Source organism: Cucurbita maxima, unplaced genomic scaffold (genome assembly GCF_002738345.1).
Source record: "Cucurbita maxima cultivar Rimu unplaced genomic scaffold, Cmax_1.0 Cma_Scf00003, whole genome shotgun sequence".
Lineage (NCBI taxonomy): Eukaryota > Viridiplantae > Streptophyta > Magnoliopsida > Cucurbitales > Cucurbitaceae > Cucurbita > Cucurbita maxima.
In genome coordinates, this window is record NW_019272019.1 from 3,942,800 (window position 1) to 3,957,944 (window position 15,145).

The 15,145-nt window shown below is 38.4% G+C and overlaps 4 protein-coding genes across 6 annotated transcripts in view; 1 reads left to right on the top strand and 3 right to left on the bottom strand.

The window, feature by feature from the left end:
- Positions 1-556: 556 nt before the first annotated feature.
- On the bottom strand, positions 557-3,988 carry LOC111477023 (zinc finger BED domain-containing protein RICESLEEPER 1-like). Of its 2 annotated transcripts, none has more exons than XM_023120955.1 (3): positions 3,601-3,988; positions 867-2,858; positions 557-793 (listed from the first exon to the last, which is right to left on the bottom strand). In XM_023120955.1, exons 2-3 carry the CDS (start codon positions 2,830-2,832, stop codon positions 738-740), a joined length of 2,022 nt encoding a protein of 673 aa, XP_022976723.1. In that variant the 5' UTR covers positions 2,833-2,858; positions 3,601-3,988; the 3' UTR covers positions 557-737. The 2 variants fall into 2 exon arrangements, with proteins under 2 accessions (XP_022976723.1, XP_022976722.1); XM_023120954.1 differs by having other exon boundaries at positions 867-2,874.
- A 71-nt stretch (positions 3,989-4,059) lies between these two features.
- On the top strand, positions 4,060-7,353 carry LOC111477096 (50S ribosomal protein L13, chloroplastic-like). The gene is made up of 4 exons (XM_023121076.1): positions 4,060-4,418; positions 5,357-5,542; positions 6,212-6,382; positions 7,007-7,353. The coding sequence occupies exons 1-4, from the start codon at positions 4,146-4,148 to the stop codon at positions 7,121-7,123; spliced, it is 747 nt and encodes a 248-aa protein (XP_022976844.1). The 5' UTR covers positions 4,060-4,145; the 3' UTR covers positions 7,124-7,353.
- A 719-nt stretch (positions 7,354-8,072) lies between these two features.
- Positions 8,073-15,145, bottom strand: part of LOC111477007 (probable leucine-rich repeat receptor-like serine/threonine-protein kinase At3g14840) — a 19,754-nt gene continuing 12,681 nt past the window's right edge. The window contains exons 21-23 of the mRNA XM_023120921.1: positions 8,662-8,872; positions 8,336-8,573; positions 8,073-8,183 (exon numbers count right to left, since the gene is read on the bottom strand). Of these exons, the coding sequence (XP_022976689.1) occupies positions 8,162-8,183; positions 8,336-8,573; positions 8,662-8,872 (471 nt within the window). The 3' untranslated portion in view covers positions 8,073-8,161. The remainder of the gene's footprint in view (positions 8,184-8,335; positions 8,574-8,661; positions 8,873-15,145) is intronic.
- Positions 9,533-15,145, bottom strand: part of LOC111477006 (probable leucine-rich repeat receptor-like serine/threonine-protein kinase At3g14840) — an 8,798-nt gene continuing 3,185 nt past the window's right edge. The window contains exons 12-24 of one of the 2 annotated variants that reach the window (XM_023120918.1): positions 14,732-14,803; positions 13,764-13,829; positions 13,384-13,449; positions 13,268-13,303; positions 13,143-13,183; positions 12,438-12,817; positions 12,080-12,275; positions 11,788-11,934; positions 11,447-11,565; positions 11,147-11,357; positions 10,791-11,028; positions 10,446-10,596; positions 9,533-10,095 (exon numbers count right to left, since the gene is read on the bottom strand). In XM_023120918.1, coding sequence (XP_022976686.1) covers positions 9,670-10,095; positions 10,446-10,596; positions 10,791-11,028; positions 11,147-11,357; positions 11,447-11,565; positions 11,788-11,934; positions 12,080-12,275; positions 12,438-12,817; positions 13,143-13,183; positions 13,268-13,303; positions 13,384-13,449; positions 13,764-13,829; positions 14,732-14,803 — 2,149 coding nt within the window. In that variant the 3' untranslated portion in view covers positions 9,533-9,669. The remainder of the gene's footprint in view (positions 10,096-10,445; positions 10,597-10,790; positions 11,029-11,146; positions 11,358-11,446; positions 11,566-11,787; positions 11,935-12,079; positions 12,276-12,437; positions 12,818-13,142; positions 13,184-13,267; positions 13,304-13,383; positions 13,450-13,763; positions 13,830-14,731; positions 14,804-15,145) is intronic. The other variant, XM_023120917.1, reaches the window with a different exon arrangement.

Here is a 15,145-nt window from a genome sequence, read left to right on the forward strand (position 1 = left end):
ATAATTTGGATAAAATTCAAAGCGGAGTTTCCGTAATCAAATAAGCCTAAAATCCTAAACGTGAACGCAACATCTAATCCTTTTTTATTTGTTTTTTCTAATTATTCTAATCAATTATTAGTGATAAACAAAAACAACCTAGGGGTAATTCCGTCTTTTTCTTCTTTCTAAATCTTCTAAGCGTCCATTTCCGACATTTGAAGAAGTCTATACATCTGTCAGAATTGATGCATGCTTTTTTAGTTGATAAGGTTCACACGTGTAAAAAATGAAATGGTATTGGTGCACGAACGATTTAAAAATAGTTTAAAACTGTGAGATCCCACATCGATTAAAGAAGAGAACGAGTGCCTACAAAGACGCTGGTCCTAAAGGGGGGTGGACCGTGAGATGAGATCCCCCGTCGGTTGGAGAGAGGAACGAAACATTTTTATAAGGATATGAAAACCTCTTCCTATCATATGTGTTTTAAAAACGTTTAGGGGAAGCCTAGTTAACATATTATGGATCGAAAGAATACAACTTTTTGGCCATAGTCTTAACTTATAGACAAACATTCAGAAGAAACATGATCCATTATGCACAACAATGCTTTCATTAGGACAAGGCCATGGCCTCAAAAACAATCAAAAGCCATTGCACAAACTAACAGATCCATCAATCTAACATGATAAAACAAAGCAAAAACAATGGAGTGAGTGAGATATTTACATGATACCAGCCACCTATTTGTACATTTAATCGGTCCCGAGCAGAAACGGTCTGTAAGGAGCGGAAGACAACGGCCTCGGATCTGATACGAAGAGAAAAATCATTGAACAGTTGCAAGCAAAAGTAGTAAAAACATGTTCACATACAAACCATACCTTCTAGTTCTATACGCAGCCAATCTTGTGCGCATATTAAAGCTTGACGAGTATCCGGGCTTAAGGAGCTTCGACAGCGGTCGAGAACTCGACCTCCTGTACTGAATGCCATCTTGGGTCCAATGCTTGACATTGGAGTTCCGATTACATCACGAGCCATCCTGGACAAGATCGGGTACCTCGGCGTGTGGACATTCCACCAGTTTAGTATGTTGAAATCGCAGTTTCGTGGGAACACTGGTTCCTCTAAATATTTGTCCAAGTCAGACATCACATTTTGACCTTGGGAAGTCTCATGAAGGAACTTGTCAAAGCCTTTTAGTCTGTCCCTTGAGTCGTTGCTCGTCCCAGGTAAACCGCTTCCAGGCAAGGCTGAACCTTGATCAACCGATGTAAAGCGGATTGAATATGCATCATAAAGTTCCTTGATACCACTCGAAACTTCCTTGACTCGATCCATGGCCGTGCTACCGTAAATCTGCGAATAGTAGTACTCGACCAGTTTCATTTTGAATCTTGGATCAAGAACTGCAGCTACTGCCAAAGCTAGACTACATTTGCTCCAATATTTATCAAACTTAGCCTTGATTCTTGATGAAAGGGAGCTGAGAAAATTATCCGAGCTCTTACACCAGGCGATTAATTGAATGTGAACGTCGCAGATCTCGGGAAAGTATATATTTGCAGTCAGAGTTTTGTTGCTCGAGAAGATGTTCATGATTTCGACGAAAAGTTTCAAATAGCCAGCGACACTAGTTGTCCATTCCCACTCCAAAACAGTAAGAGGCGACGCATAATCAGGATCATGCTCGTGTAGAAGATTAAACGCAGCCTTGTATTCGATGGCGGTCTCGAGCATGAAATATGTCGAGTTCCATTGACCAGGACTGTCAGGGACCAATATCTTCTGGCTGGTGATCCCAACTTGATGAGCCATCTCATTGAACCTCCCTTGAATGACTTGTGAACTTCTGATATATTTAAAACTCGCTCGGATCTTTTGGGTAATCTCTCGCAGCGCTTCTATCACGTCTTCAGCGATTGCGTTCATTGTATGTGCAGCAGAGCATAGATCGAAGAGTCTACCGTTACTCAAAAGAGGCCTTTTCTTCGATATGTGTTCGTTAATTCTTCTGATTATCTCGTCATTGGTCGAAAAATCATCAAATGTCAGAGCAAATAGCTTACAGTCAATGTCCCAGTCCATCAGGCATTTAATAATCACGTCCGAGAGCATGTCGTCGGTATGAGAAGAATCAAGCGTGATAAAATTCAAAAGCTTCTTCTGTAATTTCCAATCCTCGTCGATATAATGTGCCGTCAAGCATAAATAGTCCATATTTTCTGGTGAAGACCACATTTCAACTGAAACATTAATTCTACCCTGCAATCTGTTAATGGTTTCAAAGATCTTCTCTTTTTCCTTCTCATAGATTTTCATACAAGCGAGCTCAATAGTGCTATTAGGTAACACCTCGAACAACGGTTGAACGTTTTTGACGAAAACTTTAAACCCAACATGCTCAACAATAGACAAAGGATAACCATGCAATATGATCATACGAGCGAGATCATTCCGACTCCGCTCCTGATCAAACTTACTACTTGCAATGGTGACTACTTCATCCCTTCTCTGATCAGGATCATATTTCACAACGGCTGATTTAAACTCATCTTTTCTCTGTCCTTCATCAAAGCTGATATTTGCAAGACCACCTGAACTATCCTTTTTCATTCTCTTGGCTGCAAGCAGTTGCGAAACGTCGTAATTCGATCTTTTCAGACATCGCATCAAGTGATTTCTTAGATGCGTGGTTCCGCTATTACTCGAGCCACTGAGCTTCTTGTTGCAATGCAAACACACAGCATAGCAAATGTCAGCCTTTCTGACCCTCTCAAAGTGATTCCAAACGACCGATGTCAACCTCTTCGGTTTCTTGATCGACGAGTCGTTAGATATCTCCATTGCATGAGGATAAAATAAACCAAATTCTGTACAAGATATCAACTGCTAAGTCAAAGCAAAAACGATAGCAAAGTGAAGGGAAATACGAAACAGTTCTAAGACTTTCTATATTTAGATGGCACAAAAGGGACTAACTTCTCAATCGTTCCATTTACAAAACAATGTAAAGATTACAATTCCTCAGATGATAGTTCATAGAAGGATAGAACACAGATAACAGTGATATACAAAACAAAATTGTAAATAAAGGATTCAAAGAATGGAAGGCAATTCAGCTATGGACTACATGAATAAATGGAATAGAACTTCAAACGACATTTTGAATGCAAGGATGAAACAGTACTTCAGATCTTACAACTCTCCCATTGTTTGGGCCAAACCCTTCAACTCTTCACAACTGTTACGTACTAAAACAATGCCCGAAACAATTGATGGTCAGTTCAGATTAGCTAGAACCCAAGGGAAAATGATCATAAAGTTGCTGATATAGATGTGCAGGGTCAAATAGTATCTACTGTAAGAGAAATCACGACTAAAAATCCCATGTTGTCCGAGCATTTTCAAGGGGTAAATGAATCAGAATTATGAAGGAAAATCCATGAAAGAAGAACAAGATATCAGAACAAATTCATCTTGAATTCTATCCAAAAACAGAAATTAAAGGAACATAAACGCCATAGATTATATGAAAAGACAGAAACCAACAAAGAAACCGCATAAAACAGCTGAGTAGGACCAAATTGAATCATAATTCGAAGTGGGTCTTACGGGAAATCGTTGAATTGAAGTTTCTTCTTTCGAAAATGGTGGAGTCGGACTGGATAGTCCGACAGGGTAAGGAGAAATGGATTGTGAGACAAAAAAGAAAGAATCCCGAACAAGGAGCAGGGAGAGTGAAACCAAACCAAAATCAAACCGATGCGCAACTGGGTTTAGATCCGATAATCCTGAAACCCAAAAGGCTGAATTTCCGAAATTCGGGCGGGTCGACGATCGGGAGAGCGAATCGGCGAATTTTGTAAACGAAATCAACCCAGATTTTGGATCCGTCAGGATTTTGGGTTTGGGTTGGTTGGATTCGATGGGGCGGAGTTGATCGCGAGTTATGTGTGGCTCCGGGTTCGAAACGGTGAATCGTACCTAGGAGGTCACGTGTTCGAACTTTTTTCTCTTGGTAATTTCCCTGATTAAAAAAAATTATAAAAAAAAAAAAAAAAAGAAGGGTTCCGCAAATTTATCCCTTCCCCGGGTTTCTCATTTTCGTATTCACAAAAGGTAGTCTTATCCGCTATCCATAGCAGAAATTCGCTACAATGGCGATGCTCTGTGCTTCCTCCTCTACACCCACTTTCTTTGTACATTCCACTCTTAACAATGGGAGCAAAAGTAACAGAGGCATTGCCAGAAAGTCATTCGTTGATGGGTTTTCACTCCCACAATCAAAATCTTATTTGCTTCCAACTCAGACCACGATTACTCTGAATTCTCAGTCGAAGAGTTCGGCCGTTCAAGTGCGAGCTCAGGAGCTGGATCGTGTCCCTTTAGAACAGCGGTGGATGTTCGAGGGGGACGAACTCGATGGCCCTGTACGTCGGTATATCTTTTAAAATGTTTGTTCGTTTGCGCTAATTCTGGTAGTGGAAATGGTCTTATGGGTTCCAAGCAATCGTGTTCTTTTGGGAAGGGAGTTCAGTTTTTAATTTCTTTGGGGAGGGGAGCTCTGCCCAGTTCATTCAATTGCATTAAACTGGCTTCCCCACGTTTTACAGAAACTATTGAAAGTCGACCATATCATACCATTGTGGAGAGTCGTGGTTCCTAACATGGTATCGAAGCCATGCCCTTAATTTAGCCATGTCAGTAGGTCGAACAAAAAAGTTGTGTGTCATGCTCTTAACTTAGCTATGTTTATAGAATCTTTCTTTGTGTGTCATGCTCTTAACTTAACTATGTTAATAGAATCTTTCTTTGTGTGTCATGCTCTTAACTTAACTATGTCAATAGAATCTTCAAATGTTGATCAAAGAAGTTGTGAGCCTCGAAGGTGTAGTCAATAGTGACTCAAGTGTCGAACAAATGGTGTACTTTGAGGGCTCCATAGGCCTCAGGGGAGACTCTATTATGTACTTTGTTCGAGGGGAGGATTGTTGAGAATTGTTGGGAGAGGAGTCCCACGTCGGGATTATTGAGGATTGTTGGGAGAAAAGTTCCACATTGACTAATTAAGGGGTTGATCATGAATTTATAAGTAAGGAATACATCTCCATTGGTATGAACCTTTTTGGAGAAACCGAAAATAAAACCGTAAGAGCTTATGCTCAAAATGGACAGTATCATACCATTGGGGAGATTCGTGGTTCCTAACAATTGCCCTTACAACTGAACATACAAACCCCTTTTTGCTTGTTAAGCCAATGAGATGTTCATTCCCTGAATTTTGAAGAATTATTTCCTACTTCTGCGAGCTGTTTGTTTATTTCCCCACAGATTGGATATTCAGCAATCGCTGTTCTTTTCCATTCAGGACATATGGAACAAAACATGGTACCCGAAGGCTGTAGATCATGTGAACACAGAAAAACCTTGGTATGTGGTTGATGCCACTGATAAGATTTTGGGAAGATTAGCTTCGACCATTGCCAATCATATCCGAGGGAAGGATTTGCCAACCTACACTCCTAGTGTGGACATGGGGGCTTTTGTGATTGTGGTATGTGGTTGCACTTGTTCATAATGTTCTATTGTGGCTTTCATAAGAAAAGAATGATCTATTGTGCCTGCAATCACATCACCATTAATTGATTAATTGTGAGCTGTGCATATGCTTTTGTGATACAAAATAAATAAGGTGTCTTAATCATGCCATGGATGGCAAGATCTATATATGTAGTTTAGATTAAGGAGGTTTTATTGTATTTTTTAAGTTTTAGAGATTTGTGTTTAAGATTATAAGTTAAATAGTCATTCATGTTGTTAAAGATTTTGGATATTAAGATGAAGTTTGCATAGTAAGTTTCTTAAGCCATGAGCTTGTTTCTTTGCATTTCTCGTGTTTAGACTTGCATGCTAGAGTCGTTCAAGTAGCCTTGATCAAACTATCTTGAGGAGTGATTCGAATCATGAGTTTAAAAACAAGTTTTATTTATTCTTGATCTTGATCATCAAGGTATTCTATTCCAAAACTTTTCCTTGGGTTGATTCTTATCGTTTTTGGGATTCTTGGATAATTTAGATCTAGAGATCTCGTTCTTTAGCAAGGTTTTTAGATCAAATCCTAAGAGTTTCATATGTTCTGTCCGCTCAATTTGAACTTACTTGCTATCTGTTTTCAGTCCTCTCCAACCGAGGTGAGATCTCACACTTTCTTGGACCTTTCTAGGTAAATGCAGAAAAAGTTGCCGTGTCGGGTAGAAAGAGGACACAAAAACTATACCGGAGGCATTCGGGGAGACCAGGTGGTATGACAGTAGAAACTTTTGACCAGCTACAACAGAGAATTCCTGAAAGAATTATCGAGCATGCTGTTCGTGGTATGCTTCCGAAAGGGAGGGTAAGCGATTCCGACTACTTAAGTGCTATATCATATCATATACATCTAAACGACTCTGCAAACGGAATATTTATGGGTGGTAGAGGGATTGCTAAAGTTTTGGGCAACTCTCCATTTAGGAAAATTATGTCAAAAGAGATGCAGCAAGTATAGTTTCTACTTTATTTGGTAGATCTGTTTTGTTAGAAGCTTTAGTTGGACAGTTAAGATGGCCTTTCGTGTTTTGGTTGCTGTACACTATTGGTTAGCTATGTTCCATCTTACGGAAGAGTTCGTTAAACTCGTCACTATGGGGTTTACAGCTTCAGATTCCCATATAAGTTGTGCCAATGGTTCTCACGTTCTATAACATTGCATTCTAGAAGCAATGTGTGAGATCCCACATCGGTTGGAGAGGGGAACGAAGCATTCCTTATAAGGGTGTGGAAACCTCTTCCGAGTAAACGCATTTTAAAATTGTGAGGCTGATGGCGATATGTAACAGACTGCCAAGACAAATAATATCTACTAGCGGTGGGCTTGGGCTGTTACACAGGAAGTTTTGTAAACTACTAGAAGAATTTCCCTGTTTGCCTCCATTGACGTTGTTATTGGCTGTTTCAAACCATGACAATTTATGTGCAGCTTGGAAGAGCACTTTTTAACCACCTGAAGGTTTACAAAGGACCAGACCATCCCCATGAGGCACAAAAGCCAGTTGAGCTCCCAATTAGGGACAAAAGGATAAACAAGGAAAGATAGTAACGACGAAAACGATGAAGAAACAAATCTCTCGTCTAAGGTTTCCAATGTTCATAGAGTCTGAGTTAGCGTTTTCATGCTTCAGCTCGATTTGACGTCTGTATTTGATCTGTAATTTGATTCCAAATTCTTCAAAGTTATTAACTCATAAGAGCAAATTTTTGAATCTTGTTCTGTTGAAGGTTGGTTGCAATAGTGATTTTCGTTACATTTGTTGATTGAGTTCCCTACTAAGAGGAATTTTTCTTGGTGTCGAAGTGGCCAAAAGTTTTGAATGATGGTGTTGTCAAGCAGTTATGACGGTTTAAGTAGACAATACACGAACTCAGATTTCCTAAGGGCTAAACAAATGCTACTAAAATTGTTGAGTTCAGAAAAACTTAGGAACTCAAATGTAACCTAAAAAAGGAACTCTGGATTGGATTCTACCAAATTATGAAGCCAATAATAAGCATGATGGTGTTTGGAGGACACCACCTGGTAAATAGAGACCAAAAACCATGTTCAGTCTAATCATAGTTGATTCCGGCAGCCATCATGTCTAAGCTTTGTTTAAATACAACTATCGACTTTTCTTAAATACGGAGAAGAAACTAACCAAAATAAAAGAAAATTGAAACCTTATTTAAAGCATTACTAACGGAGTTTTAGAATCTAATTTCCAGTCAAAAAGATGACGAAGGATTGGTAGATGGCATGTCCATAGACGATACACTCTAACTGTGGCAGTCGTTATCAATCATTTTATGGTTCTGCTGCATAAGGCTCCACATTGCGTTGATCTCTTCTCTTAAGTCATTTGGATTTGTGGTCAATTCCTCGACAGCAGCCTTACCTTCCAGCATGCTCACCACCGATGACATGGTTGGTCTCGCCGAAAAAGACACATTGGTGCAGAGGAGAGCAATGTTGATCATAGCCATTGCCTCGCCTGGGTCGATATAAGGCACTTCTCCTTTGATCGATATAAGGTGTTGCTCCTTCCACTAACTATTTCTAATGCCACAATACCAAAACTATAAACATCTGCTTTATCAGTTAAGTGGCCGCCATGAATCCACTGCATCAAGAAAGGTATTAAGCATAAGTATGAGCTATATATCTTGTAGACAACAACAATTATGGTTAAAAATACCATTTTGATTTCTATAGTTTCAAATGTTTCTTTATAGTTAATTTAAAAAAAAAAACATTTAATCATAAGTGACTCGCAATGTTCCAGCAATCCGAGTGGTCATGTGGGTATTCTCTTCTTCATCAAGCTTGGCCAAACCAAAGTCAGATATGTTTGGAGTGAGATTTTCATCTAGCAATATATTAGTTCCTTTGATGTCTCGGTGAACAATCTTCAATCCCGATTCCTCATGTAGAAAAGCCAAACCTTTGGGTATACCAATACAAATTTGTAGCCTTGTTGGCCAATTCAATTCTAACTGGCATTCCTTAGGACCTTCAATTTATTAGAAAAGGAGATGATCATTAACGAACTCGTTGCATGCAATTACGAATTCTAATGAAAACTAGCTGGAAAAAGTTACCAAATAAGGCCCGAGCAAGGCTATTATTTTGCACATATTCATATACTAGCAAAAGCTGATCTCTTTCAGTGCAACATCCATAAAGCTTTACTAGATATGGATGCTGCAACGATGATACCATGCCTATCTCATTCACAAATTCGCGTTTTCCTTGATTTGACTTTGAAGAAAGTTTCTTCACTGCAATCACGGTGCCATCCTGGAGAATACCCTGCATTTTGAAACTGTGACGGTGTGCCAGCAAAGACGTTGGCTCCTAATGGGGGTAGATTGTGAGATTCCACATCGGTTCGATAGGGGAACAAAACATTCCTTACATGGGTGTTTTTCATGTTTTAAAACTGTGAGATTGACGTCGATACGCAACGGGCCAAAGCAGACAATATCTATTTGTGTTTGCGGTGGACTTGGGCTATTACAACAACTATCTGACCTTATCTAAAAAACCCGTATAATATTAAGTCCCAACTAAATAAAGATTTGTTTAAAGAATTCTACAACGGATTTGAACGATTTTTAAAGGCCATTCAAAAAAGACGACGACATAGATAGGATTAGTGTCTCCATCAACTAAAGTTAGAAAAGGCACTCATAATGAAGATCAGGAGACTGAGGAAAGCAAAGGCAAAGACCCAAGCGTATGTCACCATCCCAAGAGCCCACACACTTACTGGCATGCACATCCAGCATGTGGTAGCGCCCTTTACACAACCCTCAATTATCACTTGAAAAACCAGCGTGATTGGAATTTACTCCACACTCACTCTCATCTCTAGACACACCGTGGTCAACGGGTTAGGTTGGATATATGAATGGTCATATAATCGCATTCGAACCAGAGGTCCAACTTCCCACAAGATTATAATTAAAGGTCGTTGCATGTTCTCGCAAGAGCCCACAGTTGTTTGAATTTCAATCTAAATTAGAGTACTAAGTCGTCAATTACGAACGACTCAGCTGAAAAAAGAATCGGTTAACAAAGAAAGAGCAAAGAATCATAACACTTCACTAGTTCCTATCATCCGTATCATCCAAGCATTTAGAATCCAAGATGATGTTATGATAATCACTGTCAGTATTTGAAGAATCAGTCCATGGTCCATCCATCAACATACTTTGTGTCTCGCTCTCGCATGTCATCATGCTTTGTATCTCGCTCTCGCTCGTCGTTTGCCCTTTCTTGCGGTACAGTTTGCTCAACACTGCATTCACATCTTGATTTGAGATAGTAGGATCTGAGACCACCTCCTCCATAGCAACCTTCCCTTCCAGCATGCTCACTACTAGTGACATCGAGGGTCTGTCTGCAGCATTGATGTTCGTGCATTGGATAGCAATATTGATCATCGTCATTGCCTCGCTCTCGTTGAATTCGGAGCCTAACCGTGGATCGACAAGCTCTAGTAAATTGCCTCCCTCTTTTAAAATGTAAGCCTGAGAACAGAGGAATACAAATGACTTCAGTCTGCTAGCACTGATATAACTAAGTTTCATTTATACTAATTTACTAGTATAAAGATGAACCAATCAGCTCAATCTAAACTTAGAAAATATACATAAAATGCAACTGAGTTGCCTTGTCAGATCTCACATCGGTTGTGGAGAGGAGAATGAGAAAGCCCAAAAAAGGACAATATCGGTTAGCAGTAGGCTTAGGCCGTTACATGCCTATTTAAAACTCACGCCCTACATATAGGATCATACCTTTCCTGGAAACTTCTGGCGAAATAACTTATTATAGAACACAATAATATGCACAAGGACTAGATGATGGAGCAACTCACATGGTCAAGAAGGTATAAGCAATCATCCTTGAATCCAAAACTTGTGTTGCTTCGACCACCGACTATTTCCAATGCCACCACACCGAAGCTGTAAACATCTGCTTTGTCAGTTAAGTAGCCTCGCATAGCGTATTCTGGTGCCATATATCCACTGCAAAATAATGGTGTGGCGGTGTGAATATTTTGATAGTACATTCGTCAAATAAATTAAATCGATTTTATGTGATAACATCTAGGTTGTCCTAACATTCCCCCGACTAATCAGTCAAACTTGAAACTTTCTCCTCATCATGTCTTTATGTAGTAAAAGCATGGGAAGAAAAATTTCCCAACGCGTTAACTCACTAGGTTCCAGCAACCCGTGTGCTGATGTGTGTATTTCCTTCTTCATCCAGCCTGGCCAAACCGAAGTCGGAAATCTTGGGGTTCAGATTTTTATCGAGAAGAACATTGGTAGCTTTGATGTCTCGGTGAACGATCTTTAGTCTCGACTCGTCGTGAAGATATGCTAAACCTTTAGCAATACCAATACATATCTTCTGCCTAGTTGGCCAATCCAAGTTCAGTTGATATTCTTCAGGTCCTACAATATACCAAATTTGCAGAGATGTTTATTACATCCATTAATATCATCTATCAATATATTAAAAAATGTTCTAAAGATCAATAGCAGTTAAAAGATGGTAAGGAAATGTTTTTACCGAATAAGGCACGAGCAAGACTATTATTTTCCAGATACTCATATATTAGCAAGAGTTGATCTCCTTCAATGCAGCATCCATAAAGCTTCACTAGATGAGGGTGCTGCAATGCAGATATCATGCCTATCTCATTCAAAAATTCTCGATTTCCTTGTTTTGACTTCGAAGAAAGTTGTTTCACTGCAATTACACTGCCATCGGCAAGAACACCCTGCAATTCCGAAGACAGAACTTCACCCCAAAAATATAAAAATGTATGACAGAAGAGATGAAATAATGAAATCCAAACGACAGTAACACCTTGTAAACAGGACCAAAACCGCCTTCTCCGATCTTATCGGCAGCATCAAAATTGTTAGTGGCAGCTTTGATTTGTCTTAATGAAAATGAACTTGTTCCTAGATCTATGTCTTTCAACTCTGTAAAATAAGCATATTTAAGCGAAAAAGAATTAGTTCTCCATAACTCCTTTGCTTACCTCGTACGCATAGAGTACATGTATGTGATGCCATTAACATCCAAAATTTTGCAAACATAGCTTAGAACACAAAGACAGGTTGAAAAAGTGTGAGAGAATGGTATCGCTATGTCCAGTTAATAACAATAAGAAATCTGACAAACCATCCATGCTTTGAGAGTACCTTGTTCAAGTGTGCTTTTCTTTATTTGGCTGCCTCTCCACCGCGAGACTCCAAAAACCAAGATGATAATAAAGACCACAGCAGCCATAATTCCATTCAATGTACTGGCAGATATGACATTTCCATCTATTGATGGTGGCTCAAAGTCTGCTTGGAGTGAAGAGAAAAATAATTGCATTGAACATATCGTTTAATAAGGTTGCAGAACATATAAATAACCAAAATGTGTCATCAAATATAAGGTAGATGAAAGGCTCTAATGATCTTGAATTGAAATAATGGGTCTACCTACCAGGATCAACAGAAATGGCTGAAATTAGAGGACCATAAATTCCTCTCATAGGGACTGAATTTGTCCCCTTCCCAGCCCAAAATAGGCGAATCTCTATAGAACCATTAGTTACAGAAACAGTGAATTTCTGTACGAAAGGTTTGCCAACGCCACCTGCAGCATCTGCAATATTAAAATCCTTCACCTCCAGCTTTCCCTGCAATATTGGAGATAGATCAAGAACTTTCAAGGTAACGACGTATGGAGTAAGTTCGGTACCAACATAAGCTAGTAATGTAGAAATTATATACAAAGATATCTTGAAATAGGCAAAGTACCAGATAATTTCTTCAAGAGTAGAAGTGAAGTATCTATTTACCTGAATGTAGATATCAAATAAGCGTCTGCCAAGGCTTTTGTATGTCTTGTCATCAGAAAACTCTATCTCAGCAAAATGGAGGCTTACCGTGTAGTTTCCATTACTCATGCAATATGCATAATAAGTAAGAGAGATTGGAGAAATTCGTGCACTTTTGTACAATTCAAGATTTGGCATAGGGAGAGAAGGTGGACTTAATGTAATATAGTCGTCTGTTGAGCAATCATCGTCCATAAAACTACCAGTGTTGCTAAATCCCCAATTTTCTCCACCTTGAAAAAACAAGGATGATTTTCCAGTGTTTGTGTCGGCATCATACTTGATTGTTCTGTTAACCAAATCTTCCTTCCCACCGCAATTGATATAGAGTGAATACCAAGCTGCAAGAACAACGCCATATTGGTTTCTATTGAAAGATAAATCAAATGAACAGAACTGAGTGATGTATTCTTGCAGAGTTTTAATTAAACATAATCAATGCCACTACTAAATAGCTACATCAGATTCAATTAGATGTGAAATCTTATTAGGCAATGATTTAGTTTTCAATGTTTGAAAACCTGATCTTGGATGCATTCTTCCATCTTCTGCATTTCCACATATAATCCATCAAATGTAAGGTCTAATATTTACCATTTTTCCATTCCCTCGTACAATAAAAAATAAATAATCAGGAAAAGTTATGAGACCAAAATTTCAACTCACTTTTTGCACAAGTGCCCGCTAAACATGAAACTGTTCCACTGCTAAAACCATAAGAAGACCAGTGGTTATTAGAATATTCGAGAATTCAAGCAACTAGCCATCTCAAAGATTAGAGAAGAACTTACGAATTATTATCCTCTGACGAGCTCGCAAACAGGTTTCTGCACGGGGAAAAAAGAGATTGGATAAACTATTTCTCATTAGTTACAAACAAGTTGTACAAGAATAGAAGCATACTCACATACTTCGTACTTCACAACCAATGTCCTGAAAATTTGTATGAGTAAATTTGTTATAAGAGAGATCACTGTAAAAAAGAACAACAATGAGATTTATAATCTTTCAGATAGCTAAAACTTGTCAAATACCTCCATCCTAAGAAAAAATAAAAACAAACATAGGAGTGCTAATCAGAGCCATAAACTATATTTAACTCTTAAACTGTTAACTTCTTTTTTTCCCTCGTATAAAGACCAGTGTAAAAAGATATTAATTGTTCTCTCTCTCTCTCTGTGAATACTTTTCCCTTTATTTTGAAATCTCAGTCAATTTATTTTGGAATTTTAGCACCTCTATACCAAGATATTTAACCAGAACATAGCATTTGGAAATTAAACTTGCATGTTTTCTCCCTCCTCCAGCATCCAAGAAGGCACCGCTCCGTTTAGCAAGTTTCCAGCTAAATATCTGACCAAGGAAATATTAGTGCAATTAATGAGCTTTTGATAACAAGGAATAAGGCTTTTGTGATTTTTAAACGAAAAGCAGACACTAATGATATTATCATGAATATGCTACCAGACAATCCAGTCAAACATTTGACGCTACATAATTATTTTTAGAAAGTATATGCCCACCTTAAGGCCTAGACTTTGGAGATATTAAAGATTTTCCTAATTAAGCTCACCTGAATATTCAAGCACGCAATCTCTAAACAGGTGTTATGCAAAGACCGTAGGATAAAAAATGATTATCAACAACAGCGACTTTCTAAAATATGCAGATTATACTTTTGTTTATATACAACGCAAACCACTCATACCCTGTATTTCATTTAGGTGAATACAAACTCTAGGATAAACCTTCAACAAGAGAAACGATACACATACATTCTTCACTCGAAAGGCATGACCAAGCCACCCTTTTCAAGAGTTTTTAAGTTCCAGCTTCTGTAACTATACAATGACTTTGTCCCATGCTAGTGGACATGAGTTCCATACAGCTTTTATACACTATAGGAAAATAACGTTTGTTTGTTTCATTAGAACTGGACATTCCTATATCAGCTTTGGCTCTCTGGAAGTTCATATAAAACATAATCATTTCTTCTTTAAGTATCAGAACTACTATTATTGACTCATATTCACGCAATTTACACGGAAAAAAACCAAGTTCAAATCCAGGCCATTATTCATAGCAATTCAGTAAATTAGAAGGTTAAAATTCATATAATTGTCATGTTAATTTTCTGCATAACTCTTTTTGAAAAGAAATTAATTTCAGCCATTGATCAGGATTGACATATCCCTGGAATGCGACTACCTGCAGTTCAGGTATAAAATTTCAAGTTTTCTGATTATTTTACTTACATTCTATCCACTTTTTTCAAAGCTTCAAAGCCGGCAGGTATTGGTCCAGTAATCTTGTTGAAGCTTAAGTCTCTGCAAAAGAAATTGAGCAAAATAATAAGAAAATAGTATAGTTAAAGAATAGAAAATATGGTCCCAGCAGGCATTAAAATCTGGATCCTGGATAGTGTAAGAATGCCATACGGAAACTTTACCGAGGAAAAATAGGAAAATTTTCATTCAACATTTTATGTAAAGTCAAGTGATTGCTATTGCTTATTAAATATCAAATTTTAAAATATGGAGATATGAACTCCTATTCGAATTTTAGCTTTCAACAGATTCATTAGAATCAAGTGGTAATATTTATATTGGTTTTTTTTTTTTTTTTTTTTGGGGGGGGGGGGGGGGGGGGGGGGGGGGGGGGGGGGGGGG